Below are 19,161 nucleotides of genomic sequence, written 5' to 3'. Positions count from 1 at the left end.
GGTAAATGTGAACAGCAGCAGACCAGGCACTCTTCTGTTGGGGACTCTCTTCAGATTCAGCCAATGACTTCATATCTGACACGAAAGTCTTAACAACTACTGACGCTGTTGAGCCCACTGGGTGAATTGACTCTGTCTTTACAATGCCAGACAATGTTTGACCTGATACAGCACCTGTTAACTCAGACTGAACGACTGAACTAGGAAAGCTCAAACTACTGACTTTTTTGTCAAGAACTCCACTCACTGCTTGTATTGCTGATGTTTGAAACTCCCGGCTGGAGAGTTTTTGGATGCTCTTAGATGTGAGCGTGCAGGAGGAACCAGATTCACTAATATTGTAGCTGCTCTCGTATTTCCTTATCAGGGCATCAAGATCCTCAATGAAGCCAACATGCGATGCCAAAAATGTGATCTTGTCCTTCAGATCTTCCAGCAAATTCTGTTCGTTCTCGTCAACAAAAGCCACCATTGTGTCAGAGATGGTGGTCATGACTTGCCCTGTTAGACTCTTGCTCTCTTGGTCAACTTTTTCAAGTTTAGCAGCCAGCTCTCTCACCATGCTCTCAGTCACCTTGGTCTGTGAGTCTCCCCTTACCGGTGTCACTAGAGAGGTTTGGCTAGCGGAGGCACTCTTAACGACCACTGATAAGGCCGACTTGACATCTTTAGCCAACTCTGCCATTACAGCAGGGGTTAGCATCATAGAGCCTGCACTTCCAGATGGAGAATTGGACATGCATGCAAGTTTGGAGAGAGAACCTTGCAGGCTGTCCTGCACACAGGTGACGAGGGTGTCCTCTGAGACACCTAAGAGGACTTGTAGCGTCTCAGAGTTGGTTGTTTTCTTCTGCACATCAGACAGAGAGGTTAGAGTCCTTGGGAAAAAAACACAGAAATCATCAAAGTCAAACAAATAATATGTTAGGCTGTGATGCACATTCAGTGTGTCAAATACATCTGCACCATTGAAAACAATGAGGAAAACGCTGCTGTTTCTCTGAGAAAAAACCTTAGTGTGATGTCAGCCTAACTGCTTAATTTCTAAAGCCCAATAAAATGTATTTTGTATAAGTCATTTGTATTAAAACTGGCCTGTAGATATCCATCTATCCTGGCAATATCTATCCTCTACAAAAATCCAAATTGCTATAAACTTCAAATACTGTAACTTCTAATAACTTCAAGGACAATCATAAATACAAGGCAGTTTGAAGAAATGTTAAAGGGAAATTTCTAAATGTTTCAACTTCATATTCATCATCTCCAGCACCACCCCAACATCAGCATATGTGAAAAACGGGCATTTCTATGTTTTGTAGTAAAAAAGAAAGAGGAAGATAAGTGTTTTCTATGACATCATCAACCAATTAGTAGGCAATGCCTACTCATAATTGGTTAAAATCACATGATGCACACTGATGATGTCATTAGAATCTAGAGCTGAGCATTTAACCAACATTTTTGTTATTTTTCGTTTTTTAAACAACTAATTAACCGACGTCGGCTCAATTATTTGAATTCCATATAGTTAATTTTTTTCTTCTTCTGTGAGCTCGATGCTCAGTTTCTGTAGAGATAAATCAGATCAAGCACGAACTATGCAACGTAGTAGGGAGTTGTAGTTTCCAACAGGCCAATATTCTACGTAGTTTAGCACAGAAAATATGGCATTTAATTCCCATAATCCATTGCACGCCCACTTGCTTGTCCACTCTGTGGAGCAGATACGGAAACCTCATTGACTGAGACGGAGAGACGAGAGAATGCATGAGAGAGATAAAAAGCAGTTGCGTTGCGAGGATTCTCTACCTGGAAATACATGATCTAAGTGATTGACAGTTGGTGTTCAGCGGTCATAAAAGTAGGTCTTATTTACTTAGAAGAACTACTAAAATAGTGATTTTGTCAGACAGGATAAGCAGCAGCTCTATAGAGATGAGTTGATGACTTGGAATGAAATAATAAAGTCATCAAATAAATATTTTATATGAGAAAGTAAATGATGGTTGATAAGTCATAAACAGTAATGGACAGTCACTACCATCATGGGACTTTTATTCATTGTTTTATTATGTGTTGTTACAGCATTCAACACACAATCCATAGTGCATTCAATGTCTAAAAAAAGTATTGAAATCCAAAACCGTGATTATTTTTTAAATATTTGAATCGAAACCAAACCAACCTCAAAAAGCACTAATTTCTCAGCACTATTGGAAACAGTTACGTCCCTCTATATTTTTTTTTTACTACAAAGCATGGAAATGTGTAATTTTCACATATGGTGATGCTGGAGATGAATATGAAGTTGTTAAATTTCCCTTTAAGAACATACCTCATGGCCCCCTTGGGCAGGTAGCTTCCACTGCCCTTAGTCAGGTAAATCTCCTTGAACTTAAGTTGTGATTCCTGCTCTTCTTCCTCTTCCTGCTCCACACAGTTGGAGGAAGGGTAGGGAGTCGGGATGCGAAAGCTATTGTAAGACTTTCGACTGCCTGACCTCTTAGATACACCAGCCTCAGTAAATCTCACGCGGGACTTGGTGTTAGTCTTATCGTCTAACAGACTGGTGAGTGACGCTGTGAGAGATCTCTGTGACAATGGAGAGGAGGCAGCATCTTGGATGCCCAGTAGTTCGTAAAGACCTGGGATGATGATCTGCATCAGCTTGTCCGATAAAAACTGGACAATCCTCAGACACAATCCGGCAAGCTGTTGTTTTGTCAGCTGTATTCCAGAAACAGAAGAAGTGTTTTAAAATGTTGCATAGTGCGTCTTTCAAAAGCTTATGAACAAGGTTAAACATTAGGCAGAGTTTTCATGGTAATCTAATTAAATTGTCAGTAACATGATCTTACCGGGTCAAACATGCCCTCACGAATCCCCCTCCATTGCCTGAAAACAATATTGTTATAAATGTTGTCATATCAGGATGCGTGGCAGAATTGTTTTTATTTAATTATTTGCCTGATCGTGAAGTTATACTTGCTTTGTGTCAGTTGTTTTGGCAAAATTGCAATGTGACAACTTTTCTAGCACTGAACATTTTTTTCCGATTGATCAGTTTCTAATTTGATCCTATTTCCTTGAAGGTGTGATAGTACCAAAGAAAACAGAACATACTTCTCAGTTAGGTTTTGAAGGAAGTCCATAAGTGTCAGATGTTCTACATTGTTGAGCTTCCCCTCTTCTGTGGTTTCCATCACTGAGGTTGCTCTGCTCCTGGTAGAATTGCTCTGCTCCTGGTAGAAATGTAATTATATTGCAAATAATCAAACTTAATATACAACAAATATCATACTGAAATAATTATTAACTGGCCAATTAAACAACTGCAACACAACAGAGATGGTTGTGGTACGTCAACATTGCCAATGATAGCATCACTATAACATTTTATTGGATTAATGTTGTAATATGAAATGACAAGGTCAACTTACCATCTCATTGACAGCTTCAGAGGTCAGGTGGTCCTCCACCACACAGACCGGCAGGTCTAATGACTGGGACAAGGCTCTATGGTCATAACCAGGAGAGAATGGAAACATCAGAGCAGTCCCAATGGCAGAATCTAACCACTGTCTTCATGTCAAAGACTCACTCATTTGCTTTGTCAAACCTACCCCTTAGAATGACTTCGATATTAACACGGAATATATTTTGTTATTAAGAGATCTCTCAATAATAATTCTCACAATAGCATATTGGTAGTAGTCAGTGACATATTAAAGCTAATCAGGGCTGGGAGTCGTTAAAACCCTGGATGGGGTTCGATCCCGGGCTGAGGTGCTGCCCAGCCTATTGTTTTTTTCTGAAAGTGTATATAATGTTGAAAATCTGACATGGTTTCTAAGGTACAAATTCAACCTATTTTATACAAGGTTTGGCTATGCTGAATTTAGTTTACAATGATGACATCATCCACTACGCCCCCCCCCCACACACTCACTATATTTTAACCAATATATTTGCATCCCACCAGCCCTAAAGCATGAACATGTTTTTTTGCTAGAAGATGTGGATTAAGAGAAGCAAAATTATCCTTTTCTCTAGTTTCATCTAAATGGAAGGGCAACATGACATTGACAAACCTTGTCATATCTGCTTTCACCGGGATTTAAAAACCCAGGCTTTCCTAAAATGTTTACCTCAGCCAGTCTAGAACCCAGGTGTGTCTGCAAAACACATGCACTCCTCCATAAGGTTCATGGCTTGCCTATTGTTTTATCGCAGTACAAGAGGGGCAATTGGATTCAGGATTAAACACAAGCAGTCTTTAAGGTATATCTTATTACAGTCTATCGGCAAAAAGCCCACCCATTTTTACCTACCTCATCCCCATACTGTTTTTATTTATTTACTTTTCTTCTTTTTTGCACACCAGTACATGACCATCTGATCATTTATCACTCCAGTGTTAATCTGCAAAATTGTAATTATTCGCCTACCTCATGCCTTTTGCACACAATGTATATAGACTCCCCCTTTTTTTCTACTGTGTTATTGACTTGTTAATTGTTTACTCCATGTGTAACTCTGTGTTGTCTGCTCACACTGCTATGCTTTATCTTGGCCAGGTCGCAGTTGCAAATGAGAACTTGTTCTCAACTAGCCTACATGGTTAAATAAAGGTGAAATAAAAGTACAAGAGGGGCAACTGGATTCAGGATTAAACACAAGCAGTCTTTAAGGTATATCTTATTACAGTTTAGGCCTACCTTATTACTTTCTTCCATCTGGCAATATCATTTTAAGGAATGAAATCTGTTTTGTTGCTAGTATTATTAGTAACTGCAGGAAAATACAGCTGTAGAGTACAAGAATCAGCTACTTTCTGAAGGGCAGCCAAGCTCATAAGCAATTTAGAACCTACAGACAATTATGACAAAATTTGAACGCAAAGAATGTGTCACAAACGCCTTGTGGTCACATGTTATTTTAGGGCGTGGCTCCGCATTCGTGACCGGTTCTCTTATTTCTATTTCCCGGTATCCCTGGTATCCGTTAGTGCTGGAGTTAAATGACAAAAAGTATTATATTCCCAATGTCATTAAACAACAACATAAATAGCTACTACATTTTCGAAACATGATTTTGTCATCAGTTCAGTACCATTTGTTTGATTTTGTGGACCAACGACTAAACTTTATCTATGTTAGCTAGTTGCTAGCGACGCTCGTCAGCATAGGCTGCTACATGATAAATAGGTCGCATTAGCGAATTAGCTACCTAGCTAGCCAGCCTAAAGCATTCAGAATAGCCTAATACGTCATGAGAAACCCTATAATTTAGCTACAGAGGACCAATGAATTCTTTTTTTTAATAGCCTCGCTGCGGATTGTAGCCCAATAACAAAGAATAGCCTACAGTCGGGAACGCGAGGCAAATCTGTCAGTGAAAAAACAGCACGCAGACAAAACAGGCCTTTTGCAATATTTCAAATACAATCGAGGGAAAACACAGATTGGAAAGCAATGACTCTTGCTGAAAAGATAAGACTATGCTGTAGACTACCAAAATATTTGATCAACTCCCAAACATTGTTTTACAAAACAGAGAGAGGGAGAGATAGGCTTTTGACACGAGCGCATCGACAATCTCCAGCGAGTGAGCTGCGCATCATTGGGTGAGTCAGTGAAACTGGAAAGCATTTTTAGGACTAATTTCCTCCTCATATTGTAGCCTACTATATGTTTCTCCACAAACCTAGGCCTATAGGCTATTGATGGATTCAAGACAAGGTCGTTTTTATTGATCTCAGATACTAAGTTTGTCAGTGTCAAAGTAGCCTGCCATTTTGATTATTTGTGCGGATTAAAAAAAGATAATGCCAAAGTCTGCAGTCATGTAAAATTATGTAGAATTGCACTGAGCTGAAATGTGGCCCGATGTAGTGTTGCCTTTGTACCAAACACCCTTACAGTCATAAACCTTTTCCCCATGTAATCGCCTCCACCTCAGTCTGGTGTTCGCTAACAGTATCTGAAGAATCTGTATACCCAGTGGTGTATAGTACAGTAGAGTACAGCAGACTACAGTAGACTACAGCAGACTACAGTAGACTACAGCAGACTACAGTAGAGCACAGCAGAGTACAGTAGAGCACAGCAGGCCGTATAGTAGGAGAAGAGGCCCTTTGGGTTCATTGAAATACATATTCATAATATTTCTGTAAACAATTTAATCTGCACCCAGATTAGTCTTCAATTGAATTTTCACCCAGATTAGTGGTCAATTTAATCTGCACCCAGATTAGTGTTCAATGTGATCGAACAAAACTCAGCACATGAATTAGAAAATGTTGTTACAAATTTGAGCCACGAGATGGTGGTAGATTCTAAGTTTAAATAGCATGGACCTTTGATTTGTCTCTGGATAGAAATTGCCCTTGGGCACAGATCTAGGATCAGTTTACTCTCACCAAATCCTAACCTTTACCATTAGCAGTAAAAACACAAACCAGACCTAAGATCAGTGCAAAGGAGCCACTTCATCTTACCCCTGTAATTATATGACTCCTAACTTATATATACTGAGTGTACCAAACATTAGAAATACCTTCCTAATATTGAGTTGCACCCCGCCTTCTGCCATCAGAACAGCCTCAATTCGTTGGGACATGGTCTCTACAAGGTGTTTGAAAGCGTTCCCCAGGGATGCTGGCCCATGTTGACTCCAATGCTTCCAACAGTTGTGCCAAGTTGGCTGGATGTTCTTTGGGTGGTGGACCATTCATGATACACACAGGAAACTGTTGAGTGTGAAAAACCCCAGCAGCATTGCAGTTCTTGACACAAACCGGTGCACCTGGCACCTACTACCCCGGTCAAAGGCACTTAAATATTTTGTCTTGCCCATTCACCCTCTGAATGGCACAATCTATGCCTCAATTGTCTCAGGCTTAAAAATCTATGTCCGCTCCCCTTCATCTACACTGAAGTGGTAACAAGTGACATCAGGATCTGTATTATAGCTTACAATGATGGTACTGACCCTGTATGTAGCTTATATCAGTCTCGTGTGTTTTTCCTTCATATGTTTTTGAGGGTGACCCAGGGTATAGTCAGGTTCAGAGTGTTGGACTAGTAACTGGAAGGTTGCAAGTTCAAACCCCAGAGACAAAGCTGACAATGTTCACAATCTGTCTGTCTCTGCCCCTGAACAGGCAGTTAACCCACTGTTCCTAGGCCTGTATGATAAATAAGAATTTGTTCTTAACTGACTTGCCTGGTTAAATGATAAGACCCTGTATATAGCTTACAATGAAAAATAAAAATAAATGACAATGATGGTACTGACCCTGTATATAGCTTACAATGATAGTACTGACCCTGTATATAGCTTACAATGATGGTACTGACCCTGTATATAGCTTACAATGATAGTACTGACCCTGTATATAGCTTACAATGATGGTACTGACCCTGTATATAGCTTACAATGATGGTACTGACCCTGTATATAGCTTACAATGATGGTACTGACCCTGTATGTAGCTTACAATGATGTTTTTTTCTCTTACCCTGATATTTAATACTGCATTGTGGAAGAGTTTGCAAGTAAGCTTTTTACTGTACTGTTTTATAACCCACTGTATCCTGTGAACTTGACAAAAAAAAACTTGAAACATGTTATAAATACATTGATTCTGTATTATTCCAGGTTCCAGCTCCGGGTGGCACTCTACATCGCTGCTTCTCTGGGCCACCTGGACCTGGCCGGCTGGCTGCTGGAGAGGGGGGTGCGTGTCATTGAGCCGGTGGGGGTTCACCCTTACCGTGAGTGGTGCCACCAGACGGCCCACCCCGACGTCGCCAAGTGTCCCGCTGTCGCCTCCATCGAGCGCGGCCAGCTCACCATCCTCAAACTCTTTATCGCCAGCAGCGTTCTGACCCTTGCCCGTCGGGATCCCCAGGGTCGTGACCCCCTGAGGATCGCCCTTCAGTACGGCCACAGGGAGTGTGTGAGTCACCTGGCCACCAAGCTGTGCTCTGTGGTGGTCCTCCCAGGTATGGCCCTGCCCATGCGGACATACCTCCAGATAAAGGGCTGGGTGAGGCTGGGGCAGAGGAGGACAGCATCCAGGCACTGCATGGGCCTCAACAGGGCTCCGTTCAGGACCAGGGTGGGCGACACGGTCCTGGTGGACGGCTTCACCCTCCCCAAGATGTCCTCCAAGCCCAGGAGGAGTGAGGCCAAGGCGGGTATCAGGGTGATGTCCACAGCCTCTCGACGTTTGACCCCCATCAACTGCCCATCTCATGTATCCTGCCCGCTCCGCGCCCTGGCATCCCAGGATAAACCTCTTCAACTACCGAAGCTACACCCTGTGGCCACGAGGGATGAAAGAGAGAAGAAGAGGGGATGTGGAGGGAAGGGATGTGAGGAGGATGAGATTGGGGATCAGAACAGCAACCAATGGAGGAGCAGAGTTCCGCTCCCGCCCATTTCTAGAGACACCAATCTCAGACCTGTGTTTGCCTCGCCAAACTCCGCCCAGATACTCACCACCTCACTGGAGGCCTTTTCTCTCCACTGCGACCGCACACCCAGAGAAAACGCCATATACTGTTTGGCCTTGGCCAGGTTAGTCCAAGTTTAAATGACAGCTACGGTGAATATGAATATTTCTCTGGAGGTTTCTTATGAAAGGGGGGGGGGTCACATGTAAAAGCTTTTTACACACTTTTTATTTTATTTTGTTCAAGCATTTACCCACCTTTTGTGGAAGATGCATTGAGAGTATAGGGAGCGTTACTTCTTTAATCCTGAACGGCAATCAGCATTTACCAGTCAATGGTTTTACCACTTCATCACTGCCTATGAATATTTACCCAATAAACTAAAGTAACAAATAATAAAACAGTTGAACTTGTCCGGTGGCCATTTGATTAATTGTTCAGCAGTCTTATGACTTGGGGTTAGAAGCTGTTATTGGTTTACCCTAACAAGTCCTGAAACAAATCATGAGCCAACTATCATGCTTAGAAGGTATATAGTCAAGTATGGGGGGAAGGATGTAAGGGCACTTCATTAATGTATTGAGGCCATTACATATACAGTATTTCACAATGCTAGGACACAGATTTGGTCTCCTAACCTTGTTCTGGTTGATTGACTCTCTAACAGTGCCTTCACACAGAGACCATGGTTGCAGCAGCTGAATGTAGCGCGGACTCTGGCCAGGAGGAGTGCTCAGCACATTGGTTAGACACCAGGATCCTGGTCATTAGGCAGATTAAACATACAGAAACAAGGAGGGACAACCTGGAATTGTCCAAAAAGGAACTATTATTTTATTTTAATTTTTATTTTATACAGTGAACAAGATGAGACTTTGGAACGGATGATGCCTGAAACAATGCGGACGACTTAGAATTTTGTTCCTTTCGGATGAGGCTTATAGATATAGTCAGTACTGTGTTTGATTTGTGTGCAGAAAGTTTACAACGGCAGGCAGTGGATTCTCAGTCATTCCTTGGATTTACACAGCAACATAGCAGACAGCTTAAATAGTTTATTTTTATTTAACCTTTATTTCACTAGACAAGTCAGTTCAGAACAAATTCTTATTTACAATGATTGCCAAACCCGGACGACGCTGGGCCAATTATGCGGCACCCTATGGGACTCCCAATCACTTGGGAGTGGGAAGGATACCAAATCCAATATCACACACTTCTTCCTTAGTATTCTGAGAACTGTCAGATAGCTGTGAGAGCTATGAGTGGATCGTGGACCCATGCATAAATTATAACTTTGCTGTAACTCAGTGGGGCAAGTAGAACATCCGGGTTAGTGTATGTTCATTGAATCGCTGTCATTGAGTTGCTCACTGGACAAGACTTTGGCTATTTGCTGTCTTTTGAAAATACAAAAATAAATATAACTGTTTTATGAAGCACTTGTAGACATTCATTGTTTTCAAAATCATATTTTCAGCAAAACATATACATCAGTTTACAATATGACATCAAATCAAATAAAAATAAAATAAGTGATATGTAAATGATTGGCAAAAGGCTCCAACCACCCAAGTCAGACTGTTCACTCTGCTACCACACGGCAAGCGATACGAGAGCACCAAATCTGGGACAAAACGCTCCTTAACAGCTTCTACCCCCAAGCCATTAGACTGCTGAACAGCTTCTACCCCAAAGGCACCAGACTGCTGAACAGCTTCTACCCCCAAGCCATTAGACTGCTGAACAGCTTCTACCCCCAAGCCATTAGACTGCTGAACAGCTTCTACCCCAAGCCATTAGACTGCTGAACAGCTTCTACCCCCATCAGACTGCTGAACAGCTTCTACCCCCAAGCCATTAGACTGCTGAACAGCTTCTACCCCCAAGTCATTAGACTGCTGAACAGCCTTCTACCCCAAGTCATTAGACTGCTGAACAGCTTCTACCCCCAAGTCATTAGACTGCTGAACAGCTTCTACCCCCAAGCCATTAGACTGCTGAACAGCTTCTACCCCCAAGTCATTAGACTGCTGAACAGCTTCTACCCCCCCAAGCCATTAGACTGCTGAACAGCTTCTACCCCCAAGTCATTAGACTGCTGAACAGCTTCTACCCCAAGCCATTAGACTGCTGAACAGCTTCTACCCCCAAGTCAGACTGCTGAACAGCTTCTACCCCCAAGCCATTAGACTGCTGAACAGCTTCTACCCCCAAGCCATTAGACTGCTGAACAGCTTCTACCCCCAAGCCATTAGACTGCTGAACAGCTTCTACCCCCAAGTCATTAGACTGCTGAACAGCTTCTACCCCCAAGTCATTAGACTGCTGAACAGCTTCTACCCCCAAGTCATTAGACTGCTGAACAGCTTCTACCCCCAAGTCATTAGACTGCTGAACAGCTTCTACCCCCAAGTCATTAGACTGCTGAACGTTAATTAAATGGCCACCTGCACTATTTGCATTGACCCCCTTTGTTATTGATGTATTTTTCTAATTGTTTTCCACTGACTCTCTTGAATTGGCTCGATGCACACTCACTACACTCTACCCACACATTCACTGTGACACTGACCGACTTTCACACTAGCTGCTGCTACTGTGTTTATTATCTATCCTGATTGCCTAGTCACTTTTACCCTTACCTACATGTACATACTGTATTACCTCAACTACCTCGCACCCATGCGCATTGACTCGGTACTGGTACTCCTTGTATATAGCCTTGTTATTGTTATTGTGTTACTATTTAGAAAATATTTTCTTACTTTTTAACTCTGCATTGTTGGGAATGGGCTCGTAATAAAGCCTCTCACAGTTGTTTTCGGCGTATGTGACCAATACGATTAGATTTTCATCTGAACAAATGAATGCTCTCGTTGTTTATAATGAGGAATTTATTTAAATAATTTGGTTTTCCTTGAAGATTTGAATGGGCTGAGAAAGCCTTTCGTGATGGATCTAGACAATCTGGTGAAAAGGGAGGGTTTGCGACTCTTCTCTTCAAGTGGGAAGGACGATGCGATATCATAAATTCCCTCTGGAGAAAAGGAGCCATGAGATGTTGTCATCGTCTCTGCAACGAAAGACCATCCAGCATGCCATCAATTTACATTTTTACTCATTTATCAGACACTCTTATCTAGAGAGACTTACAAGGAGCAATTAGGATTAAGTGCCTTGCTCAAGAGCACATTGACAGATTTTGCCTCGTGAACTCAGGGATTCTGAACCAGCAACCTATCGGTTACTGGCCCAACCTCTTAACCCACTAGGCTACCACCCAGCCCACAGTACAGTATGTCATAGGTAACAACTCAGAGGAGTACAATGTCTTTCCAAATGAATTAGTGGAATGGTAAAGGGATAATGTCTCAGTCTTGACTGAGCAGCAGCCTAAACAGCAGCAGGGCTTACCTGTAAAGTACACAGTAGGGGAAATGTTCTGAGGCTGGTACTCCAGAGACTCTTGAGGACAGAGGTTCTTACTAACTTTCTTGGAACCCTGGTTGGTGGGAAAAGGCACATTAAAACAAACTGACATTTTTTCGATATCTTAAAGTACAGCATATCAATTGCAAAGAAGCAGTGCAATGCCATGACACAAATAATCATATATCTCACAAAAGGTCAACAGCAGTGTTATTCATGAAAGATGTATGTGGACTATACCTTTGTGTTAAAGGTGAGGACCTGCTCTCCAGTACTGCTGATGGTATCCCTTTCCAAATCAAACACGCCTTCTACAATGTCACTGGTGGCCACGCTGGTAGCGGACTCAAAATAACATTTAGCAGTGGCTTTGGTGATCATTTGAAGAATGACCATGCAAGTAGAAGTCTTTGGATCGTTCTGGACTGAAACATCAAAGTTTATGTTTTCATACTCATCTGACCACTGTCTCAGGAAGCACTTCACTGTCTCTTCAGCAAATATCTGGAGAAGCTGAGAGGAGAGCTCCTTGGATATGGCACATTGTTCCTTTCCCCATTTCAGCCTTGAAAGAATGGAGTCTGAAGCACTTTTGGCTGCTTCCAATGTTAAGACCTGTGGAGTGCTGTGGCTGTCCTGAAGGGCTATCACTTTATCCACCAATTCATGACTGAAAATGTGGATGGTCCAAGTGGAAATGATTTTTCTCAATTTCCTAACAGCAGATCGGAGGTCGTCAAGATGAGAAGCACCCTGTCCATCTTCCTGTGTGTTCTCAACACTTTCCACCATAATGTCCACTACCACCCCAGCAGCTTGCCTGACTTTGTCCACAAAGTTTACAGGAAGTAAGTCCTCTGTGTGAAAGAAGTCCTCAATGATTGTGTTTCTAACAATGGGAAAGTCAATCTGAGCAGGAAACTCAGTGGGGATGGGAGTCCCGGGTAAGGCAAAGTGCCATTTCGACTGCCTTAATTTTGAAGTAGGTGTTACAGAGATGGAGGAGCGTGAAGAAGAGGTATTTCTTGTATTTTGGCTGTCAGCACTCCTACAACGGATCGTGTCAATATCCTCCAGCATGGATCCTGAGAGCTCAGTGGTTTTAGATAGTAATTTGTGCGGAATGTCCACACAGGCATCGTTTCCACCAGGTGTAACACTGCTCTGGTTGACCTCAAGATGGCCGAGACTTGCTCTTTGTGATGCAGGACTGCTTTGATATGTAAAGATTTGGATTGAACCAAGTGTTGTGTCTGATCTTTGAAGATCTTTTCTGAGAAACTCCGTAATCTTACTTTGCAGACTGTAGTAGATGTTACGAGCAACAGACCGGATCCTTTTCTCAGAAACCTGTCCAGTGGTGAGCAGGGAGGTTCCAGATACCATGTCAGATGATTGGGTGGTCTGGGGAGCTCCTGCTGGTCTTTCACCATGGTTTGTATAATATCAGTAGATGTGGTGGATGTAGATACAGACTGGAGGTACTTATCTGTTGTACCTTCCTCCACAATGTTAAATGATCTAGAGATGACCTCACTCACTCCTTTCTCAGCTCTGGTTTGGAACTCATGACTAGAGAGTTTTTGGAGGCTCTTTGTTGAAAGACTGTGGGAAGATGCAATGCCTTTGGAGGCAGCCATGCTGCAATCTAGACTTACTGGAGAGGTTCGCTCAGTAGAACCTTGGAGACGTTCAAACATGTCTTCACATGGTGTTGGGGACCTTGACAAGGAGATGTCTTTCAGCTGAGACAGAACACCACCTACCAACATGTTGACCTCAAGGGACATATCTGATATTTTCTTTCCTACTGTGGAGAAGTAAGGTGCATTTGATGCCTGATCCTCGCATGAGGTCAAGATTGTTGAAATGACCTCTTTGGTACTATTGGTCAGTAGACCCTTGTCTGTTTCAGTCCAGAGAAGTTTTGAACTCTCGCTGACACCCCTGTGTAGAGGCACTTCAAGGTTCAAACTGGGCAAGTGAGGCACACTCTTACTAGCTTGCCTCAAGTCCTGGCTTGCCAAACCAAGGTACTCCTTAGTCCCAAGATGTCCAGAGTCCTCTGTGGGTGTATGACTAGACATTCTGCTCAGCATGTCTGACCTCCGCTGGTGAATGATGAAGTCCTTTAATGTCTTCTTAATATTGTTATATAAACTAGTGGTAGCAGACCAGATCCTGCTCTGTAGCTTTTGTGCATTTTCCTGGAGGTCAGGTTCTCTTTCCTCTACTTCTGCAGGTTGCGCCGAGCTCTGCAGGTCTTCCACAAATGTTTCAATGATGCCAAAGGCAGCAGAATCCGCACAAATATCCTTTGACCATGTGTACTGGTTTTGAATGGAACAAGACCTGGATGCTACAGAATAAGCAGGCTGTGCACTAGTTAAGCTACTGGTGGACTTTTTAACTAGGAACTCACTCACTGCTTGAGTGGCATTTCTCTTAAATTCCTCACTTGAGAGTTTTCTAATACAATCTAACAGACTGGTCAAAGAAGCTGTGGCCTTACTTCTGCTGTCCTCAATTTGACAGGGGAACTCACATACTATTGGTGATGAGGACCTGGAATGGGAGATATCCCCAAGCTGAGCCAGAACACCCTCTACAAATTTCTCTCTCTCAAAAGAGAAGCCTGATCCTTTTTCTCCAACAGTGTACAGGGGGTCCTCCTTTGACATCTCAGTGTTGTACAAGACCAGAAGCTCTGAGATGACTTCTTTGGTGCAAGTTGTCAGAAGGAGCTTGCTTTCTTCTGACTCAGTTTTTGCCCAAAGAAGTTTTGAGCTCTCACTTAGGCCTCTTTGTAAAGTAACTGCACCAGTGGACTCTGGCAACTGAGGCTCACTCTTACTGGGCCTATATTTCATGTTTAAGCAAGGAAGTGGAACTGTCTCCTTAAACTCAGCATTTGTGATGTTATCATCAGATGTGACAATGCTCTTTAAGGCACATCGCTGAAGCTTGCCGAAATAATCTTTCAAGTTATTTTGGATGCTGTGGTAAATGTGAACAGCAGCAGACCAGGCACTCTTCTGTTGGGGACTCTCTTCAGATTCAGCCAATGACTTCATATCTGACACGAAAGTCTTAACAACTACTGACGCTGCTGAGCCCACTGGGTGAATTGACTCTGTCTTTACAATGCCAGACAATGTTTGACCTGATACAGCACCTGTTAACTCAGACTGAACGACTGAACTAGGAAAGCTCAAACTACTGACTTTTTGTCAAGAACTCCACTCACTGCTTGTATTGCTGATGTTTGAAACTCCCGGCTGGAGAGTTTTTGGATGCTCTTAGATGTGAGCGTGCAGGAGGAACCAGATTCACTAATATTGTAGCTGCTCTCGTATTTCCTTATCAGGGCATCAAGATCCTCAATGAAGCCAACATGCGATGCCAAAAATGTGATCTTGTCCTTCAGATCTTCCAGCAAATTCTGTTCGTTCTCATCAACAAAAGCCACCATTGTGTCAGAGATGGTGGTCATGACTTGCCCTGTTAGACTCTTGCTCTCTTGGTCAACTTTTTCAAGTTTAGCAGCCTGCTCTCTCACCATGCTCTCAGTCACCTTGGTCTGTGAGTCTCCCCTTACCGGTGTCACTAGAGAGGTTTGGCTAGCGGAGGCACTCTTAACGACCACTGATAAGGCCGACTTGACATCTTTAGCCAACTCTGCCATTACAGCAGGGGTTAGCATCATAGAGCCTGCACTTCCAGATGGAGAATTGGACATGCATGCAAGTTTGGAGAGAGAACCTTGCAGGCTGTCCTGCACACAGGTGACGAGGGTGTCCTCTGAGACACCTAAGAGGACTTGTAGCGTCTCAGAGTTGGTTGTTTTCTTCTGCACATCAGACAGAGAGGTTAGAGTCCTTGGGAAAACAACAGAAATCATCAAAGTCAAACAAATAATATGTAAGGCTGTGATGCACATTCAGTGTGTCAAATACATCTGCACCATTGAAAACAATGAGGAAAACGCTGCTGTTTCTCTGAGAAAAACCTTAGTGTGATGTCAGCCTAACTGCTTAATTTCTAAAGCCCAATAAAATGTATTTTGTATAAGTCATTTGTATTAAAACTGGCCTGTAGATATCCATCTATCCTGGCAATATCTATCCTCTACAAAAATCCAAATTGCTATAAACTTCAAATACTGTAACTTCTAATAACTTCAAGGACAATCATAAATACAAGGCAGTTTGAAGAAATGTTAAAGGGAAATTTCTAAATGTTTCAACTTCATATTCATCATCTCCAGCACCACCCCAACATCAGCATATGTGAAAACGGGCATTTCTATGTTTTGTAGTAAAAAAGAAAGAGGAAGATAAGTGTTTTCTATGACATCATCAACCAATTAGTAGGCAATGCCTACTCATAATTGGTTAAAATATACAATGTGAGCAAATTAAACAAAAAATGGTGGCAAAGTAAATACAATATAGCAAGTAAACACTGGAATGGTAGTTTTGCAATGGAAGAATGTGTAATGCCTAATTGGTTAAAATCACATGATGCACACTGATGATGTCATTAGAATCTAGAGCTGAGCATTTAACCAACATTTTTGTTATTTTTCGGTTTTTAAACAACTAATTAACCGACGTCGGCTCAATTATTTGAATTCCATATAGTTATTTTTTTCTTCTTCTGTGAGCTCGATGCTCAGTTTCTGTAGAGATAAATCAGATCAAGCACGAACTATGCAATGTAGTAGGAGTTGTAGTTTCCAACAGGCCAATATTCTACATAGTTTAGCACAGAAAATATGGCAATTAATTCCCATAATCCATTGCACGCCCACTTGCTTGTCCACTCTGTGTGGAGCAGATACGGAAACCTCATTGACTGAGACGGAGAGACGAGAGAATGCATGAGAGAGATAAAAAGCAGTTGCGTTGCGAGGATTCTCTACCTGGAAATACATGATCTAAGTGATTGACAGTTGGTGTTCAGCGGTCATAAAAGTAGGTCTTATTTACTTAGAAGAACTACTAAAATAGTGATTTTGTCAGACAGGATAAGCAGCAGCTCTATAGAGAGGTGGAATGAAATAATAAAGTCATCAAATAAATACTATGAGAAAGTAAATGAAATAAGTCATAAACAGTAATGGACAGTCATCAAGGACTTTTATTCATTGTTTTATTATGTGTTGTTACAGCATTCAACACACAATCCATAGTGCATTCAATGTCTAAAAAATATTGAAATCCAAAACCGTGATTATTTTTTAAAATATTTGAATCGAAACCAAACCAACCTCTAAAAGCAGTAATTTCTGGAAACAGTCCCTCTATATTTTTTTTACTACAAAGCATGGAAATGTGTAATTTTCATGAAGGATTTCCCTTAAGAACATACCTCATGGCCCCCTTGGGCAGGTAGCTTCCACTGCCCTTAGTCAGGTAAATCTCCTTTAACTTAAGTTGTTGTGATTCCTGCTCTTCTTCCTCTTCCTGATCCACACAGTTGGAGGAAGGGTAGGGAGTCGGGATGCGAAAGCTATTGTAAGACTTTCGACTGCCTGGCCTCTTAGGTACACCAGCCTCAGTAAATCTCACGCGGGACTTGGTGTTCGTCTTATCATCTAACAGACTGGTGAGTGACGCTGTGAGAGATCTCTGTGACAATGGAGAGGAGGCAGTATCTTGGATGCCCAGTAGTTCGTAAAGACCTGGGATGATTATCTGCATCAGCTTGTCCGATAAAAACTGGACAATCCTCAGACACAAGCCGGCAAGCTGTTGTTTTGTCAGCTGTATTCCAGAAACAGAAGAAGTGTTTTAAAATGTTGCATAGTGCGTCTTTCAAAAGCTTATGAACAAGGTTAAACATTAGGCAGAGTTTTCATGGTAATCTAATTACATTTTCAGTAACATGATCTTACCTGGTCAAACATGCCCTCACGAATCCCCCTCCATTGCCTGAAAACAATATTGTTATAAATGTTGTCATATCAGGATGCGTGGCAGAAATGTTTTTATTTAATTATTTGCCTGATCGTGAAGTTATACTTGCTTTGTGTCAGTTGTTTTGGCAAAATTGCAATATGACAACTTTTCTAGCACTGAACATTTTTTTCCGATTGATCAGTTTCTAATTTGATCCTATTTCCTTGAAGGTGTGATAGTACCAAAGAAAACAGAACATACTTCTCAGTTAGGTTTTGAAGGAAGTCCATAAGTGTCAGATGTTCTACATTGTTGAGCTTCCCCTCTTCTGTGGTTTCCATCACTGAGGTTGCTCTGCTCCTGGTAGAATTGCTCTGCTCCTGGTAGAAATGTAATTATATTGCAAATAATCAAACTTAATATACAACAAATATCATACTGAAATAATTATTAACTGTTAAAGAGTGGAGGAGCATTGGCAACGTTGGGCCAATTAAACAACTGCAACACAACAGAGATGGTTGTGGTACGTCAACATTGCCAATGATAGCATCACTATAACATTTTATTGGATTAATGTTGTAATATGAAATGACAAGGTCAACTTACCATCTCATTGACAGCTTCAGAGGTCAGGTGGTCATCCACCACACAGACAGGCAGGTCTAGAGACTGGGACAAGGCTCTATGGTCATAACCAGGAGAGAATGGAAACAACATCAGAGCAGTCCCAATGGCAGAATCTAACCACTGTCTTCATGTCAAAGACTCACTCATTTGCTTTGTCAAACCTACCCCTTAGAATGACTTCGATATTAACACGGAATATATTTTGTTATTAAGAGATCTCTCAATAATAATTCTCACAATAGCATATTGGTAGTAGTCAGTGACATATTAAAGCTAATCAGGGCTGGGTGTAGTTAAAACCCTGGTTGGGGTTCGATCCCGGGCTGAGGTGCTGCCCAGCCTATTGTTTTTTTCTGAAAGTGTATATAATGTTGAAAATCTGACATGGTTTCAAAGGTACAAATTCAACCTATTTTATATGAAGATGCTTGTGTTTCCAACTTCCCAAAGTTAGTAAACATCCAGAGTTTAGAGGATGAAGACAGTGTAGGCCTATACCCCATCTTATTCCACAAGCAGTCTTAAACACATACTTTACATTGACAATTTAGAGCCTATTTAAAGCATGAACATTTTTTGCATAGGCAATATAATTAAGGAAGAAAAATTTTCATTTTTGCTAGTTTCATCTAAACTGAAGGAAAATACATTGACAAATCAGTCATATCTGCAGCCAGCTCATAGGCAATTTAAAACCCAGGCTTTCCTAAAAGTTTACCTCAGTCAGTTTA

General features: G+C 41.8%; 2 protein-coding genes across 35 annotated transcripts in view; one reads left to right on the top strand and one right to left on the bottom strand.

Moving 5' to 3' along the window:
- LOC127910689 (uncharacterized) overlaps positions 1–19,161 on the bottom strand; it is a 72,836-nt gene that overhangs the window by 29,832 nt on the left and 23,843 nt on the right. For 4 of the 24 annotated variants that reach the window (XM_052475392.1, XM_052475381.1, XM_052475389.1 and 1 more), the window contains exon 2: positions 18,410–18,485. The exons of 6 other annotated variants lie outside the window; for them this stretch is intronic. In XM_052475392.1, coding sequence (XP_052331352.1) covers positions 18,410–18,412 — 3 coding nt within the window. In that variant the 5' untranslated portion in view covers positions 18,413–18,485. 14 more of the 24 variants (XM_052475380.1, XM_052475376.1, XM_052475377.1 and 11 more) reach the window with 14 other exon arrangements.
- The window catches only part of LOC127910690 (protein ANKUB1-like), an 82,983-nt gene that overhangs the window by 52,907 nt on the left and 10,915 nt on the right, over positions 1–19,161 (top strand). For 9 of the 11 annotated variants that reach the window (XM_052475397.1, XM_052475400.1, XM_052475402.1 and 6 more), the window contains one exon: positions 7,666–8,589. In XM_052475397.1, the coding sequence (XP_052331357.1) occupies positions 7,666–8,589 (924 nt within the window). Of the gene's footprint in view, positions 1–7,665; positions 8,995–9,132; positions 10,274–19,161 lie in introns of those variants that run through there. The other 2 variants (XM_052475398.1, XR_008075769.1) reach the window with 2 other exon arrangements.

Source organism: Oncorhynchus keta, chromosome 22 (genome assembly GCF_023373465.1).
Source record: "Oncorhynchus keta strain PuntledgeMale-10-30-2019 chromosome 22, Oket_V2, whole genome shotgun sequence".
In the NCBI taxonomy this organism is placed as follows: domain Eukaryota; kingdom Metazoa; phylum Chordata; class Actinopteri; order Salmoniformes; family Salmonidae; genus Oncorhynchus; species Oncorhynchus keta.
Note: the sequence above shows the minus strand (reverse complement) of the source record. Positions and strands in the feature narration are given on the sequence as shown.